This window comes from Ascochyta rabiei, chromosome 7 (assembly GCF_004011695.2).
Source record: "Ascochyta rabiei chromosome 7, complete sequence".
Lineage (NCBI taxonomy): Eukaryota > Fungi > Ascomycota > Dothideomycetes > Pleosporales > Didymellaceae > Ascochyta > Ascochyta rabiei.
In genome coordinates, this window is record NC_082411.1 from 1,189,837 (window position 1) to 1,213,672 (window position 23,836).

The 23,836-nt window shown below is 54.2% G+C and overlaps 10 protein-coding genes across 10 annotated transcripts, besides 10 other annotated features; 3 read left to right on the plus strand and 7 right to left on the minus strand.

Annotated features, from left to right (window-relative positions):
• Positions 1-148: 148 nt before the first annotated feature.
• On the plus strand, positions 149-2,544 carry EKO05_0004985 (uncharacterized protein; the record flags this gene model as incomplete). Its single annotated transcript, XM_038939162.1, has 2 exons — positions 149-179; positions 227-2,544. The coding sequence occupies 2 exons, from the start codon at positions 149-151 to the stop codon at positions 2,542-2,544; spliced, it is 2,349 nt and encodes a 782-aa protein (XP_038799525.1).
• Positions 380-416: a tandem repeat.
• A 356-nt stretch (positions 2,545-2,900) lies between the features above and the next one.
• Positions 2,901-4,262, plus strand: EKO05_0004986 (uncharacterized protein; the record flags this gene model as incomplete). Its single annotated transcript, XM_038945706.1, has 1 exon — positions 2,901-4,262. The coding sequence occupies one exon, from the start codon at positions 2,901-2,903 to the stop codon at positions 4,260-4,262; it is 1,362 nt and encodes a 453-aa protein (XP_038799526.1).
• Positions 4,263-4,684: 422 nt separating this feature from the next.
• EKO05_0004987 (uncharacterized protein) lies at positions 4,685-5,514 on the minus strand (the record flags this gene model as incomplete). Its single annotated transcript, XM_038939563.2, has 2 exons — positions 4,685-5,361; positions 5,433-5,514. 2 exons carry the CDS (start codon positions 5,512-5,514, stop codon positions 4,685-4,687), a joined length of 759 nt encoding a protein of 252 aa, XP_038799527.2.
• A 127-nt stretch (positions 5,515-5,641) lies between these two features.
• Positions 5,642-5,664: a tandem repeat.
• Positions 5,665-6,178: 514 nt separating this feature from the next.
• On the minus strand, positions 6,179-7,024 carry EKO05_0004988 (uncharacterized protein; the record flags this gene model as incomplete). Its single annotated transcript, XM_038939195.2, has 1 exon — positions 6,179-7,024. The coding sequence occupies one exon, from the start codon at positions 7,022-7,024 to the stop codon at positions 6,179-6,181; it is 846 nt and encodes a 281-aa protein (XP_038799528.2).
• A 490-nt stretch (positions 7,025-7,514) lies between these two features.
• Positions 7,515-7,555: a tandem repeat.
• Positions 7,556-7,754: 199 nt separating this feature from the next.
• Positions 7,755-10,181, minus strand: EKO05_0004989 (uncharacterized protein; the record flags this gene model as incomplete). Its single annotated transcript, XM_038939272.1, has 3 exons — positions 7,755-8,318; positions 8,367-9,843; positions 9,892-10,181. 3 exons carry the CDS (start codon positions 10,179-10,181, stop codon positions 7,755-7,757), a joined length of 2,331 nt encoding a protein of 776 aa, XP_038799529.1.
• Positions 9,554-9,587: a tandem repeat.
• Positions 10,182-10,597: 416 nt separating the features above from the next.
• EKO05_0004990 (uncharacterized protein) lies at positions 10,598-14,175 on the minus strand (the record flags this gene model as incomplete). Its single annotated transcript, XM_038939299.1, has 2 exons — positions 10,598-13,922; positions 13,994-14,175. 2 exons carry the CDS (start codon positions 14,173-14,175, stop codon positions 10,598-10,600), a joined length of 3,507 nt encoding a protein of 1,168 aa, XP_038799530.1.
• Positions 11,040-11,063: a tandem repeat.
• Positions 11,491-12,136: a mobile genetic element.
• An 871-nt stretch (positions 14,176-15,046) lies between the features above and the next one.
• Positions 15,047-15,079: a tandem repeat.
• Positions 15,080-15,263: 184 nt separating this feature from the next.
• Positions 15,264-17,482, minus strand: EKO05_0004991 (uncharacterized protein; the record flags this gene model as incomplete). The annotated part of the gene is made up of 2 exons (XM_038939396.2): positions 15,264-16,101; positions 16,149-17,482. The coding sequence occupies 2 exons, from the start codon at positions 17,480-17,482 to the stop codon at positions 15,264-15,266; spliced, it is 2,172 nt and encodes a 723-aa protein (XP_038799531.2).
• A 244-nt stretch (positions 17,483-17,726) lies between these two features.
• On the minus strand, positions 17,727-18,773 carry EKO05_0004992 (uncharacterized protein; the record flags this gene model as incomplete). Its single annotated transcript, XM_059636502.1, has 1 exon — positions 17,727-18,773. One exon carries the CDS (start codon positions 18,771-18,773, stop codon positions 17,727-17,729), a length of 1,047 nt encoding a protein of 348 aa, XP_059492485.1.
• Positions 18,238-18,271: a tandem repeat.
• A 151-nt stretch (positions 18,774-18,924) lies between the features above and the next one.
• Positions 18,925-18,965: a tandem repeat.
• A 1,614-nt stretch (positions 18,966-20,579) lies between these two features.
• Positions 20,580-21,067, minus strand: EKO05_0004993 (ATP synthase F0 subcomplex subunit H atp14; the record flags this gene model as incomplete). Its single annotated transcript, XM_038939337.1, has 3 exons — positions 20,580-20,857; positions 20,910-20,991; positions 21,041-21,067. 3 exons carry the CDS (start codon positions 21,065-21,067, stop codon positions 20,580-20,582), a joined length of 387 nt encoding a protein of 128 aa, XP_038799532.1.
• A 257-nt stretch (positions 21,068-21,324) lies between these two features.
• Positions 21,325-22,425, plus strand: EKO05_0004994 (transcription initiation factor IIB; the record flags this gene model as incomplete). The annotated part of the gene is made up of 1 exon (XM_038945707.1): positions 21,325-22,425. The coding sequence occupies one exon, from the start codon at positions 21,325-21,327 to the stop codon at positions 22,423-22,425; it is 1,101 nt and encodes a 366-aa protein (XP_038799533.1).
• Positions 22,426-22,508: 83 nt separating this feature from the next.
• Positions 22,509-22,544: a tandem repeat.
• The last annotated feature ends 1,292 nt before the right edge of the window (positions 22,545-23,836 follow it).

The following is a 23,836-nucleotide window of genomic DNA, read 5'->3' on the forward strand; positions in this document are numbered from 1 at the left end:
GCGAGTCAAGCTGTCAACACGCCAAATCAGGCCTGACATATCCACCAAGCCCACCCCAAGCGTTCACACACTCCACTCTCCACTCCACCCTGCTGGCGCGAGAAATGGGCGGCGCACGAAGCACCCTGACACCCACATCACAGCGACCATGATCGTGCGGGAGAGCCCCAAGGCCAAGGGTGCGTCCTCCAATCCCCCGCATGCAGATCCTCACTGACCGCCGCAGCCACGAACAACCCGCCGAACTGGCCGCCCAAGTCGCCCTACGAAGCGCTCCTGAGCTCCCCGTCTGGCCGCCGCAGGCACGAAGAGCGGCGCGCGCGCAACTCGGTGTCGCCCTCCCCAACGAAGCGCCGCCCTGTGTCGCTGCACCAGGTGCAAGACGACGGCGACACCACCGAAGACGAAGACGAGGAGACGCTCCAGCTCAAGCTGCAGTCGATCGAGGCACGTCTCAAGCTCAAGCAAAAGCAACTGCAGAAAGCGCGCAAGGCTGAGCCAGAGAGCCGTGCAATACCAACACGGCACAGAGCAGACCTGCCGCGACCAGAGGCAGACGTACAGGTGCCCGTCTCACCCACGCGAGCTCGCCTCATCCTCGACGAACCACGAAGTCCTGCACGGGTGCTGCTTGGTATCGACAAGGGCCTCAAGGCCTCCCAGGTCAGTCTTAAGCGTCCTGGCCAAATTGGAGCAAGAAATGGCCTCGCACGCGCCAATACGACCGGTGCAGTAGGGACGCCCAAGATCAAGTCGTTCAGCGAGCGCATTGCCGAGAGCAGAAGCAAAGAGAAGCAGCGCGAGGAGAACGAGCAAAAGCACGATGAGAGGAGGACTCGAGGGTTCGGTCTGAGCAGCATTGCGGGACTTAAACGAGAACGGCCGACATCATCACGAGGCTCTTCATTCACTTCAGCCACCTCAGAACCCCGGAGCTCGTTCACAGACATGCCACCACCAGGTCCCAAAACTCACAGCAGAACACACAGTCGACTACTAGGCTCGCAAGAGAATCCACCTACACCACGCCGAGGTTCAGTCCCTGATGCACGTCCACCATCATCCGCGTCAAGACCGTCCCCCAGAGGTTTCCAGGCCACAGCAACTGCCTCCAAGTACGAAGAGATTGTGCAGCGCAACGATAGTTTCGACGCCCCCAGCTTCGAGTCGTTGTCTGGCTTACATCTGAAGTCGCGGGAGATGCAGCACAGTGCCGTCACTCGCACGTTGGAAGGCAAGACCGTTTTTACAATACCGCAGCTGTTAAAAAATGTCAAGGCGCCTGACTACGATCCGCCAGACTGGGAGAACGACTACGTGGTTATGGGCGTGATATGCTCCAAGTCTTCACCACGCGACACCCAAAACTCAGCCCGCGATAACTCCAGAGGCAGTCAGGAACGTAATGCAAACCAGCACGGCAAGTTCATGGTCATACGGCTGACGGACATGAAATGGGAGCTCGATCTGTTCTTGTTCGACAGCGGTTATGAACACTTCTGGAAGCTGCCCATCGGCACGCTAGTCGCTATCCTCAACCCAGACATCATGCCCCCAAAAGATCGCACCAGTGGCAAGTTCTCGTTAAAGCTCACGAACTCTGACGATACGGTACTTGAAATTGGTCTTGCAAGAGATTTGGACTTCTGTCATGCAAAGAAAAAGGACGGCAGGGAATGCGGCCAGTGGGTCGATGGGCGGAAAACTGAGTTTTGCGAATTCCATCTACAACTACAAGTCGAAAAGAGCAAAAAAGGCCGCATGGAAGTCAACGGTATGGTTGGGTCAGGCGGTGGAGGCGGCATGTTCGGTCGAAGAGGCCCAAACGGGTTCAAAGGCGACGAACTCCGCAAAGAGGGCAAGTACCACGACCGGTACCTACATGAGACCATGTTTATTGCACCGCGACCGGGAGGTGCTGCGCGTGCGCTCGACAAAGATGATCAAGGTTTCGAGCGAGGCGGTAGTCGAGAAGAGCGTCATCGCAGACAGCTTGCTGCGAAAGAAAAGGAACGGGATCTAGCCAAGAGACTGGGGCAAATGGGAGAGGGTACCACAGGCGGCGACTACCTCAAGCGCAGGATTGATCCTTCTACGGCTCTGCCGACTAATTCGTCTCAAGAGTTGGCCAACGCAAGACAGAACAAGGCTATAGAGAGCGACTTTCGCGGACTTCTCAACCGGAAGGCAGCCGACGTCTCTCTAAATCGAAAAGCAAGCGGTTCCTTAGTACCATCGAAACGGAAGCACTCGAATGCAAGCAAGGCAACTGCTGCCAGTGCCAGCGAACCCATTGGCTGGGGTGGGGCCTATAGACGTGGCCTCGTCCTGTCACCACACAAGGCTCGCCCTCTCTCGCCAAGCAAAAGCCGTCCTGACTCTGCAATGCGAGGTACGAGGGCCGGTAGCCCAGCAAAAAAGAAAGCACGCCTGCTGCTACCCGAGAAGGGCATACGTGAGCCTGGTCGGGAGAGCCTGGGAGGTCTCGACATTGGGCTCATTGCAGCTATGGACGACGATGATGATGACTTGGAAGTGGTCTAATTCCATTGATATCCCTGCCTGGATAACGGGCGTCTTTGTACGATTGTTGCACGCGACGATGCAGAAAGGAAACGATTCTATGGCGTTCAAAATGCGGCCCGGTCATTGGCCGGACTAAGCGAGGGGATGAGCGAATTTGCGTTTTGGGTTTGGATTGCCCCGACAGATACCACAGTAACGAGTTTCCTAGTGTACAACAGTATCCATAGATCTGTCATTGGTCTTTTTCTTGAATCAAAGATTTCGTTCCCGTTTGAATCGCCTCCGTTGTTGCAAGCTTCCGTCACGCGACCACTTGGACTTTATCAAAAAGAGCAGGATCGGCCTCACCCCACACAGTACACAACTTCCCCACCATGGCGCCAACATCTTCTACCTCGGACACACCGATCCACGCTCTCATCAACTACGAAGACCCCTATGTTCAGCCCCTAATCCTCTCAGCACTGGAGAAGCGGTTACCCACCTCGTCGTACAAACTCGTCAAGTCTCTCCAAGATCTCCCCTCGCCGACAACACCATGCTTGCAATTCGTTCAATATGAATCCATCGATTGGGACCAGCTGATGTCGCACTCCTCCACGTCCTTGGCCAACGCATACATCATCCGCAAAGCCCTGATCAGGAAACACTATCTCAGCACCACCATCGCAAATTGGATCACAAAGTACCCCGACAGCGTGCTGAAGAGGGGCGCAAAGCCAAGTGTGGAGTTTGAAGTCGATTACGCGGAATTCTTGGATGATGCACTTGTTGAGGCTTGGGAATTGAAGGAGAGTTGGGCACGAAATGAGGAGTTTGGAGAAGATGAGAAAGAGAAAAGGGGGTGGTGGATTCTGAAGCCGGGAATGAGCGACAGGGGCCAGGGCATCAGGCTTTTCTCGTCGGAAGAGGAGTTAACAGCTATCTTCGAGGAATGGGATCCTGAGAGTGACGACGAGGAAGAGGGCGAAGACGCGAGAAGTGACGCAGGAAGGGATGAGAAGAAAGACGAGGGGAATGGAATCATCACAAGCCAACTCCGGCACTTTGTTGCACAGCCGTATATTCACCCACCACTCTTACTTGCCCCGCCAGGGGAGCCGACACAGTTGAGGAAGTTCCACATCAGGACCTACGTTCTCGCGACCGGCGCACTGCAGGTCTTCGTCTACAAACCCATGCTTGCACTCTTCGCCGCACAACCCTATTCACCACCCTGGGCATCTGACTTCGAGTCCGAGGGAGAGCGGGAAGACGCTATGCGCGCACACCTCACAAATACCTGTCTCCAAGATACTGGGGACCGCGAAGGCTCAGTCGGACTATTTTGGAACCTACCCAACGACATCGCCTCCCAGCTAGACGCAAAGATCAATGCATCACAATCCTGGAAAGACGAAGTTTTCACCCAAATCAAAGACATCACGGGCCAAACTTTCGAAGCGGCGGCGAGGGGCATGAGCATACATTTCCAGCCGCTGCCCAACGCGTTCGAGATCTTCGGCTTGGACTTCATGGTCGGCATTGAGGAGGATGGGAGTTTGAACACATATTTGCTCGAGGTCAACGCGTTTCCGGACTTTAGACAGACGGGCGATGAGCTGAGCGGGATGATCGAGGGATTGTTTGAGGGGGTTGTTGACAAGGCTATTTCTCCGTACTTTGGGACCAAGAGAGAGGAAGAGAGCAAGACAGATATGGTTCAAGTACTGGATATTGACCTAGGGAGACGTTAGTCTGGCGACCTACAGAAGCAGAATAGCTCAAAGCTTGGTTCTGCGTATATCCGTTAGCCTTACCTCTGTGATGGCCGAAGATTGCGCCGTAGAAATAGGAAAAGAATGGGTGTGGGATCGTGGTTGGAAAACATATATATGGTAAGAGTTGGATTCATGAGACTTGGAACTTTGGATTATCCCGAACCATTACAAAGCATTCACGGCCCAAGAATTGGACTGATCGGTAGTGCTTTAAGCGGTACGAAGATGGAAGTTGTCATGAGGATCATGCGCACAATCGAAAGGCAAACCATTGGACACTCGAATGTGCATAGCAAGAGATGGCTCGAAAGTATAAGAAAGATTGAAACTGAACTATTCAGGACCAAATTTGCACCGCTCTCAGACAACATACCCAAAACGAAGCCATCCGTACCATACTACCACACATCCATCGCAGCAACACCAGCCAGCACAGCAAGCGCCGCGCCCTCAACCCCATACTTCGCCGCAGCGGCCGTACTCACCGTTGCCGCACTTGCACTCGCACTCGCACTCGCCGTCCTGCTCGGCTCCGAACCAGCCACTCCACTCCCCTGCGTTGCCGTCGGCGCCGGCCCACTTGCACTCTGCGTCATCAACCGCGTCGGCGCACTGCCACTCACACTACCCGTCGACAGCAACGCAGCAAAGCTCCCCTCGGTAACAATCTCCGCCGTCGCAAACGCAATCACATTACCGGCCTTGTCCGGAATGACCCAGTCGCTGACCGGCCCGTTGGTGTCGATCTCGCCGCCAATGACCTCGAGCGCGCATGTCATTTGCGTCGCGGCGGTGTTGTAGTCACAGGTCCACCAGCGCGAGTACGCGGGCGAAGCGTACGTCTCGTGCATGACGTTACGCGTGCTGTTGATGAGCGTGTAGGTTGCGCTATTGGTCGCCCAGTCGCAGGTGAGGGTCATGCTGCCGTCCAGGATGGGGGATTGTGTGGCAGGGACGAAGGAAGGGCAGCCTAGCTGGAAGATGGTGGTTGCGGCGTCTGAGGTGATGATTGAGGCGACAGGTGGGTAGGTGGTTGACCCGAAGCCTTGTTTGGAGTATAGCGAGGGGTTCAGGGCTGTGTGGGTGTTAATCCGGGTGATGGGATAGAGTGGTGTTGACTCTGTTGGCTCGACTGAGGAGGCTCACCTGGACCTGGTTTCCAGAACGTGAGTGCAGTAGCGGACGGTGCAGACTGCGCTGACGCCGTACCTGCTACTACAGCTGCCATGATAAGAGACCGACGCATAGTGTTCATTCGTGAGGATCAAGCTTGTTCGCAACGATACAAAGCTCCACTTCAACGTTCACTCTGCCCACAGATCACGAACAACTCCAGCAATATACCGCTGACTCTCAAAAAAAAAAAAAAAAAAAAAAACGTAGAGACCGACCCGACAAGCAGACCCCTAAGCCATGGGAAACGCTTCTTTTACACACGCTACCCAGCCCTCTGCGCTTAACGAAGCTTGACCGGTTTACACAGTGGCGGCCTAAGTCTAGCTTTCTTGGTGGTAGCAGCCCGTATGATTGGCTGCTGGCACGGCAACGAGTCCTCGTCGTGGCAGACAGACCGAGGTTGCATTGTGCCACAGCTTGTATACACACGGGAGAGAGTGTGGTTTCCTCGAAGCGATGGTCGCGTATTGGTTTGCTCGTTGTCGGTCCCGTGATACAGGGCATGTATTTTGTATGGAGGGATTTATCCTGGTCAGAGGTTGTTGTCTTTGCTAGCTTTTGAAACTTGATTTGAACGCGCCGCCGACGCAGAGCGCTTATATACCTTCCTTTTGGGGAAATCGTGTGTTGTTCCAGGGATTCCCAGCATAGTCGTCTGACCCTTTGCGTTACCGCTGCGGTCCTCAAACCTGATCCTCGCTTTCTTGTTTTGCCAGTCACTTCTTCACGGCAGCCTCGGCAACAGACGTATCGGCCTGGGCAGACCTGACTTCCACGACTTCCAATTCCCGCTCTCCTGCCTCCTCCTTCGTAGCCACAGCGGACATAGCCGTACTGACAAAGTACGCCTGCACCGGTAATACCTTCATACTGCCTTGCAAGCCCATAGTAAACTCATGCCTGAGGTCCTTGTGCATGTCGAATACCTCATTCCAGTGCTTGCTCAGTGCAGCGTGCTTGACAACGATGTGTGTCGACGGTGACGGCCAGTGAACAACTAGCACGTCGAGGATGAGTTTGCGCAGTGTGGATCCTGGAGTCGTGTGGCTGCAGATGTAGTCTACTAGACTTGGGGTCAGGGCGAAATATTTACCGAGGCCGTAGTAGATGTGATTGAGCGCGTGGTTCAGGAAGCCCGGTGCGTTGAGACGGATGGACAGCAGGTAGGCGTGGACCGAGGGTGGGACCAAGGTATGGTTGTTCCCGTCCGTTACGGTGGACACTCGAGGGTTGTTGAGGCTTGGAGTCGGCAGTGGATACGGATGGCTGCCTTGGACGGCTTTTTGAGAATTGATTGTTGCTGGGGGTGGCATTGAAGCTTTGGCTGGCGTGTAAGATGGGTTATGTTGTGTTGACTTAGGTGCATATGGGATCGAGAGCGGATATCCAGGCCGTGCATCAACAGTTGCAGGGTAGAAGCCCATGTACACGTACTTGAGGAAAAGGCCGAAGATAGCGAGATCAACGCCCGGCAGCCTGATTACGGTCTCTTCTGAATTCGCAGACTGTGCAATCACTTCCGCTTCAGTCTCGTCGTCTACCTTTTCGACTTTCACAATCATTGACTGGTCCTGAGTGGACACCTTGCGCTTCTTGTTGCCGTACACACGAGTACGAACCGTCTCGTACCGCAGTAACTCGTTCTTGAAGAAGGTTGAATGAAAGCAAAGAAGTGCGACTGGGAGATTGTACTTTGTTGCAAGTGGTCCGGAGCCAACGATGACGGATACCACGGACCCTTCAAGCCTGTGGACGTTAGCAGTAATCTTGAGGAGAAGAACGTGAGGCGTCTGACATTCGCAAGTATGTATCTGTGTGGGTCTGCTGCAGACCAGGCTGTGGCCGAGACGGAGGTTGCATTGTTGGTCTGCTGTCGACTGACAACGCTGGGCTTTGCCGTTCCATCGTCGTGAGTCTGATTGAATAGTGCTGCAGATGTTGTTGGCCAAAGTTAGTGCTGTTGGTCTGATGCGAGATATCCAGGTTGAGGTACGTGTAAGATTGAGAGAACAAGGAGATAGAGTGTCAAGAGAATTTATATGCACGTGGCTCGAGGGTGAAAGGTGCGAGGTGAGAGAAAGATGAGGTGAGAGACGACCTTTGCCTCTTTTCACTTTACACCAATCCCCGAGGCATCGATGACTACATTACCATATTAGATCTACTGCAGATGCTTCGGTCCGCATTCATCAGAGGTAAGAACTCTTGTACTTATTGTTCAAGACAAGAACTCGCCTGCGCATCATCTAGGTCCTGACCAATTGTTTTAGCCCATCCCTTTCGTCACTGTTATCACTTATGTTTCCAGCCACGTACACTTCTCTCCTGCCACTCTATCTCCATGTCCTCAGCACAGCTCTGACAGACAGCCATGCGACAGACAGCAATCTCACACTCCCAGACGTTCTCATCACAGTTCTCGCTACACCTCTCGCAAAGCACAGGGATCTTCACATGTTGCTTGACACCGGTGTATGTCTGCAAGTAAGGCCTGACCTCCAAGCCATTGACGACAGCATTGTCTGGGATGCGCTTCAGATCAATCGGATGGAATATGTGACCGTTGCTGATGCACTGGTGTTTCTGAAGCTGCTTTGGAGGCGTGAGCGAGTCGGAACGCGGCTTAATCGGCGGGGTGGGAAGGCCTTCGTCGCTCTTAGGAAATGGCGCTGGTGGTGTTTCCTGATCGGCAAGGACGTCGGGATCAACACGGGTAGATACTGGGCGCTGTTCAGTACTGTTGTAGTTTGAGATCCAGTTCTGTACGAGTAGACGCGACTCGTCGCGCGTCATCTTAGATTTCTTAGACTTCGAAGTACAATCCGGATCTTCGTGATGGTAGTGTGTGACGACAGGCTTTGGCTTGTCAGCAATGTCAAGGCAGCAATATGTGACTGTGCTTACACTTGCTGGAAGAATGTTTTCATTCTGGGTGGGAGAGGTGATACACTTCTTCTCGTTTTCTGTGAGAACAAGGTTTTCCGGAAGAGAAGTACTGCTCCCGACGTAGGATACTTGCTTCTTGTTCCTAGGTGGAATATCCACAGTTTTCACGGTTGCTGGTAAGATCGTGGTAAATGTCATCACCTTCGCCTCATGCACTGTTGGCTCTTTATCGAGGTCGATGCTGCTGCGAATTAATACCAGGCCCCCAACGTCTTCGTCGCTGCTCTCATCAGGTGTAGAATTCAGTCGCCCAGAGATACAGTCTCCACTCTTGTCGTTCCAGAACTTGTGCTTCATCCTCTCCTGCTCACGCTTCAGAACAGCAATCTCGGCGTCCATAGCTGGCTTCTTGGCTTCGACCCTGAGCATTGTCTTCCTGCAAGCTTCAAACCGCATGTCATCTTCGGTTGCGTCAAGAAAACCATCCTCGATGCTCTGCAAAGGGCTTCGCTTGTACAGTGTGGAAGACCAATGCCAATGCCCTCGTTTGACATTGACTTTGGTACCGGGATGTACGGTATTATCCTCCTCGTCGGTAGCTTCTTCGTCGTAGAACTCATCGGTAGGCGATAGATCGTCTTCATCAAGTTTGAAAGCACCATACAGAGGCAACACCGATTCACTGTGAGATTGAGGCAATACCGGGCCGCTGTAGGGAGTATTGTCATACTCATATTCAGAGATCACGCCTAAATCGGTTGTATCTCTATCTTGGCGGTAATTTGCGCGAAGTTCCTCAAACGAGGTCTCCGTTATAGGCGACATCCGCTGAAATGATCTGGGACTCTTCTTACTCACACGACGCTTGGTTACAGCAGGCACAGGCCGAGGCGCAGCTGGAATGCGGAATCGGGATTTCTGAAGGCCATTATCACTGCTGTAAATAATATCGGCATCGTTCTTGTCAAGGTCGAAACGCGTTGTCGGAGCTGTGGTCTGCTGGATTGGTGCACGTCTGGGGCCTGTCAAATTCGGGATAAGCATGCGTAGCCTTTTGTTGGTGTTGATTCTGCTAGTTTTTGCGGAATTTGGCAGATCAGGCTCCACACCATCTTCCTTAAACCTGGTCTGCCGTTCTGCACCTGCCTTGGATTCGGTTAGCAGAGACAGAGAAAACTGCTTCTTAAACATTGGCCTAACCAGAGCATCATCATCGTCATCACCGACATTGGCATCATCCTGGAAATGTCCGTGGCGTGGGCTCTCGGTGATGTTAGGCTTAGATTCAAGACCAAAGAACTGCGCAGCTTTGGAGGGTGTGGTGACCGGTAACGGCGACGTGACGACTGGTGTGTGAGGAGAGCCGTTCGGTCGATCAAGGGCTTTAGGCCTTTTGGTGCCGAACAAACCTTGCTTTCTCTTGCCATCGGTTGCTGTGGACTTGGGCGAGGACGTGGCTGGATCATCTGCAAAGAGAGTGTATGGCGCACTGGATCTAAACATGTCAGCTACGTATCTGTTGTGGTTTTTAAGTTGTACTTACTTGACCGCACCACTATGCAAATATGATTGCATTTTACTCTCGATTCTCTCAGGTCCCTGTCGATGTTCGTATCGATGTTGATCGTACCTGTCTTCTGATTGTCTCTCCTTCACATGTGTTGAGCCTTGACTATTGACAGCATTCACCAAGCTAGCAGCAACTGACTCGGGGTTCAGTACAGGCATAGTGCTCGATCGTGGCGGTTCTTCATTTGTGCGATTTCGGCGGATCAGCTTGCGTCGTCGACCGCCAATCCACGCTGCCGGGGTGCTCTTCTTGGTTCCCGGCATTGTGGCGCTCAACGACTGACAGCAAGATCGAAGGTGCGATAGCGCTGTGTTTGCAACGTAACGAGGCGAGCTCACGAAGCTCAAGGGGAAGTGTTGGATTGCGTGACACCGTGAGATGTATGTGAAGAGCCAGGAATAGTTTCGTAGTTGCCTAGTCACAGTGCACGCGGAGGAGCAGCGAAAGTGAATGCAAAAAGAGCAATATCGACATGACGTAGCGAAAACAGCTTCACTAGGAAAGCACCAACGAGATTCTGAAGTGTAAAGGAAACTATAGTGGAAATCAGAGAGACAACAGAAGATATGTGCACAAACCATGTATAAAATCCTGGGTATATCATAGCCGTTACCATGCAGCCATCCAAATATGCTGACCCGTCCAAATGCAATGTTCGTCGCCCCCAGCCACACCCACGTTACGAGCGCTCCCGGTCCTTCGCCGTACTCAAGGATCTGGCAACCTGCTCAGTTACTCCACTTCCATTCCCCACTCTAATAGTATCAGGGCTGCCCTCTATAGACCGTCTTAGGCCCACGTCACTGAGGTGAAGAGAGGGACTACCAGGTGGACTTGCGGCAACCTGGTGACCTGCAGGAAGAATAGCCTGGCTACCTAGCGGTTGTTGCGAGTCCGGCTCCTTAGTCGCCTTGGTCGGTCGCCTTGGACTTGCACCCAAACCTCTGTGTATATCCACAGACGGTGTTGGCTGTGGCGCTGCAGACGTGCCGTTGAAGAAGCCAGAGAGCTCTGCATCGGTGGTTCCCTGACTGTTTGGTGTTCGTGGTGGATTGGGAGAAGTTGGTGTCCTTGTAACGCGAGGATAACCGAGTTGCAGGAACTTCTGAACTGCGTTGCGTTCATCATTATCATCATCTTCGTCACTTGTTGCTCCATCAAAGTAGTTATCCCAATCTACCGAGGTTGTGCTGCGGATCGAGTCCGAAGTGTTCATGCGCTTTGGCGCCCTGAAGGAGTTCTCGAGTGGTGCTAGCTCGTCGCGGACCTCCCTCAGCTCGCTCTCGGTACGCTCAATGGGTGGCACCGAGTCTTCCTGGCCCTTCACGTGTTCACCGTCTTCTTTTACAGGGGCATCGACGCCCTTAGCACGATCAAGAGCGGGTTCTTGCTCATCGCGGGTCTGTGCAGAGTACGTGTCTGCGAAGTGAGTGTCACATAGATGCTTGATTACCGGCCAACCGTAAGCGTTGGCGAACATGCGGCGCACGACGATGTTGTTGTGCGCGTCAGGCTCGAGACGGACAAGGACCTTACGCCACGACAGATCCTTATGGTAAGCACGAGCGATCTTCTCTTCTACTCGCATGACGCCCTCGTCGACGGTACCGACGGATGTCGGAGACCTACCGCTCTCACCAGAGAAAGAGCGGCCGGAAGATCTTTTCCTGGCAGGTGGCGGCGGTATGTCTTCTGGGTGATACACACGGTCGTGGAAGATGGTGCGAGCACGAGTACTTGGATCAACGATCCAGGATGTGGGTGGAACAGGTGGATTGATGAGGTCTCCTGCCGACTCAAAGATCGTCGTCTTAGGTGGTGCCGCCGAGTTCTTCGACGGATCGAGTGTGCTGTCACCGCGTGATGCCAGGGGTCGTTTCCTCTGCTGCGAGCCTTGTGACGGTGGTTCTTCAGTCGCAGCCTCTTGCTCCTCGTCGTCCTTGAAGACAGTCTGACTGCGGGTGAACATCTTCTTGTCCCTTGAAGTATGCTTGCCTGTAGGGCGGATGTAGCTCCACCACTGCATCAATGTGTTTTGTGGTTGGAAGTACTGATCAGATGCCGGCACACCTGGGTTCCCTTGCACAGCGTCTTCTGGGTCGTGCTTCTGGCCATCCAAGAACTGATGAGCTGCAGGCTCCGAGGCAGTCACTCTGTCATCTTGGTTGGTGACATCTGCACCTGGCAGAGGGACGGTAGTGTCGTCCCCATTCCCTGATGGAGATTCGGTCTCGTCGTCCTTGTCTGGAAACCCTAACCTCGACGGATTGGGCGATGAGTTCTGCCCTGTCAATTGACTGAAGCCCCACATCGCGACACTCCCAATCAGTCCGTTCTCTCGCCTAGCCTTCTCGACCTTGCCCAAACCCCTCCAGTCCAGGAATAACAGGCAACTAGTCCGGAGTGGCACAACCCCATCGTTGACAACATTGGAGTATACCGTACGGTTTCTAAACATGCGTAGCACCATGTGAGCCGGCCCGGTGGGTAGGATCCGGAGGAGTGGCTTGGTACCAGGATCTTCTTGTTCCTGGCTCGCAGACTGTCCCCCAAATCCACTAACCATAGCAGTCCATCCACTTTTCGCCAGGGTTGGGGCTCTCCAAGTCAAACCAAGATCCTGTCCAGTCCTTCCCACCAAGCCAAAGTCGAGAGCGAACTTGACATACATTGGGTTCTCATTGCTGAGACCCAGCATAGGTGACGCCATGGCGATGAAATTGATAGGTTTGATGTGTTCGAAGAATTTGGGAGAGTGCTTGTAGATGTATGCTATAGCATATGTTTGGACTAGTCCTCCTAGGGAGTGTCCGATGAAGCTTATGCTAGTGAACTTGTACGCACGCTTTTGCTTATGCGAATGGGGTTTGAAGTGGACATCGCTTCCTTCGTGTGCCGGTATTCCTTCATCCGGCTTGTCCTTGTTTGGAGAGAAGGGGTTCAGCTTCTGCCCAACCGATTTCTTGATCGGTAGGTATGGCTGATCTGGGTACGTGAGTCGCAGCACGTGCTTAGCAAGCCGCTTCCCGAGATACTGTATGCCCCGTTCGGTGCGAACAACATTGCCGTCGAAGCCGCGAACGATGACATCCTCTTCATCTTCGTCCTCCTCTTCGTCTGGTATGTCTTCTTGACCGCCCGACAGAGGCGCTGTCGATGTCTCGTTGTTGCCCTCGTTACTCGGCTTCTGTCCTCTTTGCTCCTGCCGCCGTCTCCGGCGGTCTTCCCGGGCCTGCCTCGCGGTCGCATCGATGCTCTCCTTCAGGTACAGCATATCTGCGCCAAGATTGCTGTGCAGCCCATGTGTGACCACGACGAGGTGCACGTTCTTCTGCTTGCGAGTGTCGTCCTTCTGCTCGTGCTGGACGTCGTTCGACTTGCGCCTGTCAGGCTGGCTCTCTTCATCCTTGTACTCTGGTAGCTCCGGCTTATTCCACAGACTCGTTGTGTCGTCAACGACTAGTTTGATGGCTTTGGAGAAGACGCCCCTCTGCTGCGCAGGATGGTTCGACGTGTGGGACTTGTTCCCCTGCTGGTGATCTTGGACTTTGCCTGGCGTTCCAGAGCTGTTTCCAGTCACGGCCGTGAAGCCAAGGTCGAGTGACCTCTCGTCGCGGGCTACCAGCAGCTCGTAGCTCACAGAGGCCGAGTGGGAGAAGATGATCTGGGAGTCGACCTCGATGATCCATGTTGCGCTTTTGGGGGTGCCATCGAAGTTCCTCCACTCGTCGCCCTGTCTGATATGCTCCGGCACCGTCAGCCGGGCGTTCCAGTAGCCGCCGGCTTTCAGGTTGGGCTCGAACTCGGGGACACCGTACGTCTTGGGCGACTCGGCTTTCCTGTTCGGATTGAAGGTGGAGGGATATGCGGCGACATGGATGGTGTAGGGCCCGTGGAGGTAGGCGGCTCGCAGCGGCAGGGCGGAGGTGTTGCGTATGCGCACGTGGAGGAATGCAGGTGCAGGAAGGATACGGTCTTCGCTGGGCGTGTAGGTGACCGTGTACCTGCATCATGTCTTAGCACTTTGTCGGCCTGTGCCCAAACCGGGCGACTTCCGCGGGCATCTGCAACCTACCGTACAACCTCGCCCACCTTGACGCTGCCCGTCTGGTGGAGCAGCAGCATTCTGCACGCGCGCTGTTCCTCGGCCTGGAGCTCCTTTTGCGACGGGGTGCACAGGAAATACGAGGCCCCGGGGCGAGTGCAGCCCGTGTCCGGGGTTTGGGCGAGGGAATAGGTTCGAGGCGTGAGCAGCATTTAGCGGCGTTAGCAACGTTCGGCAGCAGGCGGGCGCTGGCGATTACGGATCCTCGCGGCGCGTCATCAGCTGCCCCTGCCCGTGAGACGTCGATTCTGAGCTACTGCGATGTTTTGCGGGGCCGCTCGGCGGTGCTGGCTGGCTTATACGGTAGGGTTGTTTTGCTGCTGGTCACATGCATTGCTGCGTCACGGCTCGCATGGCCAATGTTGGCCACCATCCTCCCTGTCTCCGTCGCGTGCCTACCATCTCAACCAGTCTGGGTCTGAACGTTTCCATGTCTCAAGCCCGCCTTCTCACAAGACACGAATACAAACAAACAGAGCACCGGCAAAAGTATCGACAGACTCGGTAGACGGGTGCAGGGAAAGAACGCGTGTCGAACGCGCCTTCCACGAGCCTTTCACGAGCCTAAGCCGATTGGAGCACTCCATGCTTCCAGGATGATGCATACCTGTGGACAACACCGTACAAAGCCTGCAGCTATCGGCCGCCTTATGCATACAAGAGCGAGTACCTCCTAGACCCAACCATGATGTATAATCTAATTCCATATGCGTCTTGAAATCCAGCACCTGACGCTATAGTTACACTTTCAGTTGGTTCGTAGAGAGCAATGACGCTAGCGCAACGGTGACGGCAGTATTGGCAGTATCGGCAGGCGCGTCTGCCACTAAACAAACACCACTCACTTTGAGACACGCATCAAACACAAAGCGCAAGACTCGTCCGAACGCTTTGAAATATATCAAGTGTTCATAAATCTATGTATGTATTGCGCCTTAGCAGCATATCAACACTTAGCGCCGCCTTATATGATACCAATGTAATAGTGACCAGAGACCAGAAAGTAAAGCTCGCAAGAAGAGACATGCAAGCAGCGCGCTGCCATGCATGCATGCAGGGGTTGTATACAAGGGAATGACAGATAGAAAACCAAGATATATCGCAACGCCGTGGGACCTCAAGGTCCCGAGAGAGTATCCAGATGCAAGTGGACCGTTACGCAGAGCCAATGCTGCGCGAAGGATGGGATGAAATCGTTCCTGCCGATGAAGATGCTGACAAAAGAAGCTCGCGAGTGAGGCTAACCTGGTCGCCTGAAGGCTTCGACACAAAGCGTTGGTGTCTCGACTTGCTTGTTCGTCGGTACACCCTCATTCTTTCTCCGGTCGAAGAAGTTCTGACATTCGTGCGAGACGAATGTCCACTCTGCAAGGGCGCGACCAGCGTAACGACTAGAAGTCACAGCTTTGCCCGTAGGCTGAACGCTCCCGACTGCGTCGTTATGTATGCCCTTCTGCTGAAGCAAGATCTGTGCCGGAAGTGGCAGTCGTGGTGGCTGAAGTCGCATATTTTGGTAGGTACCGAACCGCTTGTCGACCCATTCGAGGGAGAAGCGGAAACTGTAGGAGCGGTGCGCTGGAGGCGGTGATGGCGTAGGTGTAGGCGCCGGTTTCTCCATGGAGATTTTTTCGAGGGAACTCTGGGGAGGCGTTGGCGTCTTTGTGTTCTCCTTATCCTTAGCAGCCTGCGCATTTGCTTTGGACTTGGAAGGCTTCGACGAGCCACCCATGAGGCTCTTGAACATGCCCCATTTGCCTTTTGTGGGCTCTTCGTCTGGGAAGTCTGTTGAGTCCGTCGCCAGTGCGGCAACCTTTTGCACCATGGGTTCCGGAACTGGAGTGGAAGCGGACGGCTTCCGCTGATGGGGGTTTTGTACGACGCCGTCGAATGTTAAGAAGGGGCCATTGCTGGCGGCGATGGGATTATCATTACGTATAATAAGGAAACGTCGACCTGGGGCTGGGTTGCAAGCCTGTGTCGAGGGAAAAGCAAGTTGCAGTCGTTCAGCGTCTTCAGCAAGCCAAAGATAGTGTGACCACACGGAGCGAAGGCGATCGCTGAGTGCCGTCTTGATCTCCCTGTGTCTTGTTAGTGCCATTAAAATGAAGTTGGTGGCAAAACCTACACTTCAACTTCAGAAGACTCGCCATCATATCGAGCAACCCTCCAGCATATCAAGCGCATATAGTACGAGCGTACCATTGGGCACCAATGGTTGAACCTGCTCTCAAAGAAAGCTGGCTCCAAAAGAAAATCGAGGCACAAGCTCCTCTTGCGTTGCTCGTCCAGGGTCAGAGTAGACCAAATACTGTACAGGAAGGAGTACAGCTTGATTTCTGTAGCTGTGTTCTCGCTTGCTGTCATCTCTCTACATACTGTCAACCAGAATGGCCAATGTATGATGACATGATGCTCGACGTTGTGTTGCTCGTAACGGACCAAGATTGCAAAGGCTTCTTCTAAGAAGTCGCACAAAGTGTAACAGGCATTACTGTCGTACACAGAGATCTTTCGTGCTTGTGCCTGCAGTAAGCTTACGAAGCTATCCGCAAACATGCGTCGAGCGATGTGAATGTGGGAGTTGCTCTCAGAAAGGAAGTCGCGTATGAGCATGATCAATCGATTCTCCTGCATCTGCCGAGTAGCATTCGCAGGTGGGATGGAAATGGTTGACGCTGAAGTGTCAGGGTCGCTCAGAACATCGTCGAAAGTAATGGGTTGCGCTCCTCCGTTTTCCTCTGTTTGTTGCGGCAAAGCGTGTCTGTTTATCGTTGCGTCCATATTGACAAGGATTTGCGCGTGTACCATGAGTAGTCCTGGTGCGCAAATACGCTCCTGCGCAGTTGGTGCTGTGGGCAAGAAACCAGTCGCAAGGATATGGTAGTGCTTGACGAAGACGTAGAACAGATCGCTTTCGGCTCCTGACCAGCGCTTTGTCCAAAGCCCGTACCAATCGAGGTTGGCAATCTGCAGTGGTGGCGTTGCGGTTGGTGGATTGCGAAGTACGCGAACCATCTTGGCCAAGGACTGGAACTTGAGAGAATGAAGGTTGGGTGGGAAGGCGGCCGCAACGCGAGCGGAGATGCTGTCTATCTTGTCCAGCCTCGAGAGACCTGCTTCGGCCAGGACACGCTTCATCATCTCTAAAGGTGGACTCCAAAGTCGTACCAGAATGTCGGCGACCCCAGGACAAAAGCAGAAGGCATATGCACAGGTCTTGCCGCACAACGTGACGAGACTTGCTGCCGCATTTCGCGGGGTCATCTTGTCAACCACGAACGCCATCTGAGACATCAGGTTCTGTTGGAACGTGTTTTTGACGTTGTGGTAGACGGACTCTGCAAGAAAGTCGGAGGATGTAGAAGCAGCCGAAGTAGCTGTCAAGGTTGCGGTGGTTTCCTCACGATCGGCGAGCGCGCAGAATGGTGATGGGGCAAGCCTCCATTCAGGCCTTTCCATGATTCCAGCAAGACCTTCCAAGATCACCGGACGATCTGTCCCAGATATCGACTGGTTGTTTCGTCCTGCCACAAGTTCCAACAGGCCCGTCCACCAGCCATTGAGAATGTTTGTTCTTCGATCAAGGTCCTCCGGTCGGAGCTTTTGATTCGAGGGGTGGTTGGCGTACTTGTAGATGAATTCTTGAAGGAGGCTCGTTCGAACTATGTTGGCTTTTAAAGAGCTGGATTTATGCTGGAACCTATCACTCGTAAGCTTGGGGAACCCCTGGACAGTGATCAACATACTTGCGCAGCTCGCCCTCTAAGGTTCTAAAAACGGTCCAGAGCTCATCTTTCTTGCGCGGTTCCGTCTTGACACGATTGCCTAGCTTGTCCGTGGAGAGATTGCGTGGAAGCGGGGGAACGACGTTGGTGGGGCTGAGGGGGCTTTGCGAATGCGGGTATAGGGGAAGCTGTTCAGTCGAGAAGGATTTCGGCACGGAGGGGACGGCAGGCCCGTTAGCTGTCAGAAGTGCGCTGAGGCGCTTGTTCTTCTTGCTGAGGGGTATGGGTGCGGGTCGCTGCTCCACAGTGTCTGCTGCCTCGTCCCTTGCTTGATTCTTCGCTTCAGCCTCCTCAGGAATGGTGTCGGTGCTCGCCGGGGTCTTTCGTTTCGGCGCTTCGGCAGTCGCTGCCTTCTTTTTTGCGTCTTCTTCCTTCTGAGCTGCCCTCTTCTCCTTTCTGCTCTCCTTTGTGGGCGAGGTTGCTGTTGCAGGCGGCGGCGGCGGCTGCTGCTGCTGCTGCGACGAAACTACCCACGACTTCCTCCTCAACTTAGTCAAGGACCTCGATGGTGAGCCGTTGGGCGATTCTGTTTCTTTTACGGCTTCTTTGCGATTGCGCTCGGGTTTGGGTTCGACGGACGGCTCTCGGCTCTTGCTGGAGAATGGCAGGAATCTCGACGAGCGGCGTGTGGTGTTGGTGGGCCTCAATTGCGGCATTTCCAGGGCCTGAGGGGCTTCCTCTGAAGAGTGGCTCGACCCACCTGACGAGCTGTCAGATGTGACATCGACGTCTTTGGCCTTCTTCAGGTCGTCCTCCGGGTCGTGCGCCGGCGCATCCCCATCTAGGCTCTTCACTCGCGGAAAGTACGTGTACGATGCCGCCTTGGGTAACTGTGCTCTCTCAGGCTTCTTCTCGCCGTCGGTGGGCGGTAGGGGGCCGACTTCTGACGCAGCTCTGCTCCTGCCTCTCGACTTGCTCGAGAAGACGTCGTGTCCTCGCAGGGCTGAGGCGACGGCGATTGGCATGGCGGCGGAGGGCGAGGTGTAAAGCAAGTGTCAGTGTGCTCGCTGCTGGTTCGCCTGGGTGGGCGAGTCCTGCCTGCGCGGCTTCCAAGGTGTGCTGCTGCGCTATTTTTCACGAGTTCATGGCGCAGGAACAGGAATAGAGCGGCGCTGTGCTGGTGGGCTGGTGGGCTGGTAGGCTGGTAGGCTGGTAGGTGGGCACGGCGGGCCGTGCAGCAGGCTGTGAAGGCAGTTGAAAGATCCACAATGCTAGTACGTCACAGCCTCGCCGTACAATCGGAACAAACGGAAGGGTGGCTTGAGAGTGCTGCGGTGGTGTTTGCGAGCAGCACAGAAGACAGAAGGGTGACAGGCAGACACGGCCAGCACTTGAGCAGCGACTGAGGCCGTGCTCGTTTGAGAAAACGCGCTCAGGCTGACTGACACTAGGCCAGCTCGATTCATGTCCCAGGAATTCGACGCCTGCTCTGCACGCCGACGAGTACAACTGCAGCTAGCAGGGGCGTACCTCCCGCTTGTGCAGATCAGAGCCGGAGGGATTTTCTAATCTTACCACCGGGGCTTCACTGCCGACCTCCTGCCTGTCGCCTGCTGCTCACGGGCCGTGGTCAGATGTGCGGCCGTGGTAGTGCAGGCCTCAACATGACGCCTTGTTCGGGTCGTTGCGTGTCACCCATCAGGGCCACGGCTGGCGTCAGTTCCACTCTCTGCTCCATACAACGTGGCTCGTGCCATCTGCCACTGCGGGTCCCCTCAACCTCTGCTGTGCACCAAATTGCGCGAGTGAGCCTTGTTTTTTCGCGACTTGTGAACACTGCAATCTCTCGAACCGTGTCCCTGCGGACCCTGCCTGCCCTTAGTCAAACCCTTTATCGCTCGCTCTGAAGGCACTGACGACTTGGCTAACGCGCGCGCTTACCGCTTCATGGCCTCCTGCTCCGGACATGTCCTGATCCATTCGTGCAGAGAGCGCACTACTGCTTCTCTCCATGCACTGTTCATGGTGCATTCTTCGATAGTCTTGCCTACGGAGTGCGGCACCTACGGGCCAGTCGGCTACCCGGCTCCGCTTGCTTGCATGTGTCGCTTGTTAGATCCAACCGCCAATCGTTTCAGAGCCACGCTGAGGCTGAACTGAGTTGCCACCGGACTAATCCGAGCACCTGTCTCTCCAACGCAGGCAGCTTATACCATTAGCGTCTCGAACCAGTTCTCGTGGCATGCAGAAGGGTGCCTAGTTCGCTCTATCCACAGTACCAAGGCGGGTCAAGTGTGTTATTTTGCTTTCCTCACGTCTGCCACCAATACATCAGTGCATGTATTCGTGCATTGGATGGTAGGTGATTTTACATGTCCCCGCACGCAAATGCGAGAACAGCAAAGTCGAGCTGAGTACAGCGTTGAGGAACCAAGTCAACGATGGAGGTTCTGGCTCGCGTCCTTCAGACTCTGCAGACATCATCCATCAATCAAGCCCCCTCACTTGAGCTTTCATGCTTGCTCAGCCTCGTGCTCTGCTGGCGTAGTGCAGTAGTGCCATGTACGTATCTGGGCCTCAACTTGCTGCGCATTGAAGTGCTGGCAACACAATCCTCCACACATGTAATGTCAGTACGTAAGCACACACCACATCCCCACGTTTGCCGGAGGGAGGACTCAAAGCCAACCCCCGGACGCATGGGGTCACATCACGTGATTCGGGGCGCGTTGTAAATGTACTTCAAGCTCGGCGGTCTATTGCCCAATCCGTATTGACACATTCGCTAGCATTTTGGTACAGGTGATTCCAATATCAACAGCGCGTCCAGCCTAGTGGGTAGCACCGGGGGTGGTGATCGACTCGTCCTCCTCAACGAACCAGTCCTCGTCAGGCAGGACCTGGCCATCCGCCGCAGTAGCCTCAGTGCCAACGTCGGGCTGCTGGGTCTCGTAGGCGTTGAGCTCGTTCGCAATGTCGGCCTCCTCGGGGGACTTGGGGGCGGCGGGGACAGAGAACTTCTGGACATGGCCCTCGGCGTCGTTGGCCTTGACCTGGGGGACCTTGTAGTTCTTGAGCTCGCGGAGGTAGAGGTCTTGCACCAAGTCGGCTGCACCAATTGCGTCAGTAGTGTCCCTGGGCGTGCGCTTGTGATGATGTACCTGAGCGGACGGCCGTAGGGGTGATGAAGGTGCGGCGGGCAATGGTAGGCTGCTGGCGAGCAACGCGTGCGAGCGCCTGGCGCTGTTCCGGGTCAGCAGGCATCGACAATTGGGGGTCCAGAAAAGCGTACCGAGGCCCTGATGGAGTGCGCGAACATGATGTTGGATGTGGAGGGGGTGGGAGCTGTCAATGGAGCTCCTGCCGCGCACTGGGAGCCCTCACCTTCGATTTTCCGTTAGGTAAGCACACTAGCGCGCTTCGTGCCTGCTGGCTTGGCGCTGGACCTTTCTTCTGCTGCTGCGCTGCGGCTTCTCCAAGCCAAGCACCCCATCCTCTCACCCCAACTACGCACGGCGCCAACCTCGCCCGGAGCTTCAGAGAGTGCAGCTAGATAATAATAACGTGACTGTCGACATGTCGTACGCGCCTAACGGTCGCATGCTCTCGCCGGGCGAGGTCTATGAGGAGGCGCCCAAGTCCGTCAAGGAGGAAGAATGGTCAGAGGACCTGAACGTCACCCTTATGTGCCCCGACTGTCGCGAAATGCCCCCAAACCTCGTCGAAGAGTTCAGCGCCGGAGACACCATCTGTGGCTCCTGCGGCCGTGTCCTCTCGGAGCGCGGCATTGACACACGGTCGGAGTGGCGTACGTTCTCCAACGACGACCAAGGCAACGATGACCCCTCCCGTATCGGTGACGCCGCCAACCCGTTGCTGCGAGGCTCCCAGCTGCAAACTGAAATCGGCTTCGGCGACGGCGGCCTGAAGGTGCGCGAACTGTCTCGTGCCCATAACAAGAGCAACCACGACAATGGCAACAAGTCGCTCCAATCTGCCTACGGCCAAATCACCACGCTCTGCGACTCGCAAAACATTAGCAAGACCACGCAAGATACTGCCAAGCTGCTGTTCCGTATGACGGACGATGCAAAGCTGTTCAAGGGCAAGTCGCAGGACGCCATCATCGCCGGCTGCATCTTCATCGCTTGTCGACAACACAACCAGAACCGTAGTTTCCGTGAGATCTTCAAGATGACCAACGTGTCAAAGAAGGAGGTGGGTCGTACATTCAAGGCTCTCGAAGCGTTCCTACAAAAGAAGCAGAAGGACAGCGGTGGCCCTCAGGTTGCCGGAAATGGCGCTGTTCTGGACACTACAAACTTCTCCAAGGGCGGCAGCACCAGCGCAGAAACGCTCATGCCTCGTGCCTGCGCCAAGCTTGACCTCGAACGCTTCATCCAGCTCATTGCCGAAGAGTGTGCACGCCTCGTCTCGGATCACGGAATTGCTGCCGGTCGCTCTCCTCTGTCTATTGCCGGTGCCTGTCTTTATTTTGTTTCTCATCTTATGGGCAACCCTCGATCCCCCAAGGAGATTGGCCAGGCTGTCGAGGTCAGCGACGGTACTATCCGCACCGCCTACAAGGCCCTCTACAGCGCACAAGATCAAATCATCAAGCAAGAGTGGCTGGAAGCCAGCAAGGGTGGCGACAAATCGAGGCTCCCTGCAATCTAAGCGTCTGGAAATGGTTGGCAGATCGAACTGAAGCGTTCTTGCAATTTTGGTGTCCAGATGAACCCATGTTTTGGCTGGGGGGTAAAAACATTAAAAAAAAAAAAAAAAAAAAAAAAAAAGGCGTATAAAACACGCATTGGTAGATCATACTCGTTATTCGCCCTTTTTGCATTTACTAGCGAGCATGGGACGGCGTTCACGGGCGAGGTGACGTAAATTGGACAGGCTTGTGCTTATAATACCCCATAGAAAGGCTTCAAAATGGACTCACGGCGTTTGGGATATTTTGTGCGCTGCATTGTGATAATTCCACAGCTCCTTCACAGGTGACTCTCATTCGTGTTAGCCTTCGAGTGTAATGGTCGCTGGCGACATCATACCGCACCAGCTCCATGCCGCCTCACTTTCAAAAACATGACTTCATCGACACATATCCTGCAGGTCTGGTCAGTGGTATTGCGCAGCATATCGTTGGGTGAGAGACGTTGGGTGAGATCCACATTCGGCTAGATCAAATCGATTGTCCCTGCCTCCGCATCTCTCCTCACTTGTACCACTGTTCTCCCACCGAGTACTATCCAGACCTTTGCAGTATTCAGCCTGGTTGTTTGCTATAGCAGAGCAAAGCAGAGCGTCTATCTGCATCTTACACGCGCATATGCACTTACGCTTCTGACAATAGTGACAGGATTTGGGTGTATTTGTCAAACAGTTTCACCAGCGCAGCATCCGAAAGAAGCACAATATTTTCACCAGGTCAGCCACTATCTGCTGCTTGGAAGATTGCACTACCTCGTCATACAACCTTGTCATTTCCCGTCAAATTCAACAAACCGCGCCAGCCTTGCTCTGCGCCACACATAAATGGCTCACTGTATCCAAGAATACCCTCCGAAAAATACCTGTTAACCACACATGTACCTCGTGAGCCATGGCTCTATTCAACTCCAGATAGCAACCAGAGAATCAAGCCTTCAACGCATCATTTTCACCAAAGCGTAACCTCTCCTTTCTTCACTCAGTTGGTAGAGATCTTGACGAGTGGTACTAGCACGAAGTACCACGCACACTAACAAATCTATACATTCTTATGAGAACTGCTGGTCTAGCAGCTGAGAATAAGCAAGCTCTAGAGTATCTTTGCACACGTGTCCAGCAGCAAATGGAGTTCATTGAGGCTTAATCTGGTTCTTTGGTAGGGGTCTGATCACAAACCACACTTTCCCTAGCTCGGCTCAAAGATACGAATCAGTTCCTGCAGCACCAAACGTAAATTTCGAACCTTTCATAGAGGGTCTACTGTGGCGAAGGGTAAAGGACGTCTTGCAGTCAATGCTGAGCAAGACGCCAGGAACAATGTTGCCTACATAAATGTACTGGTCCCTTGACCAATCGTTCTCATTTTCTTGTC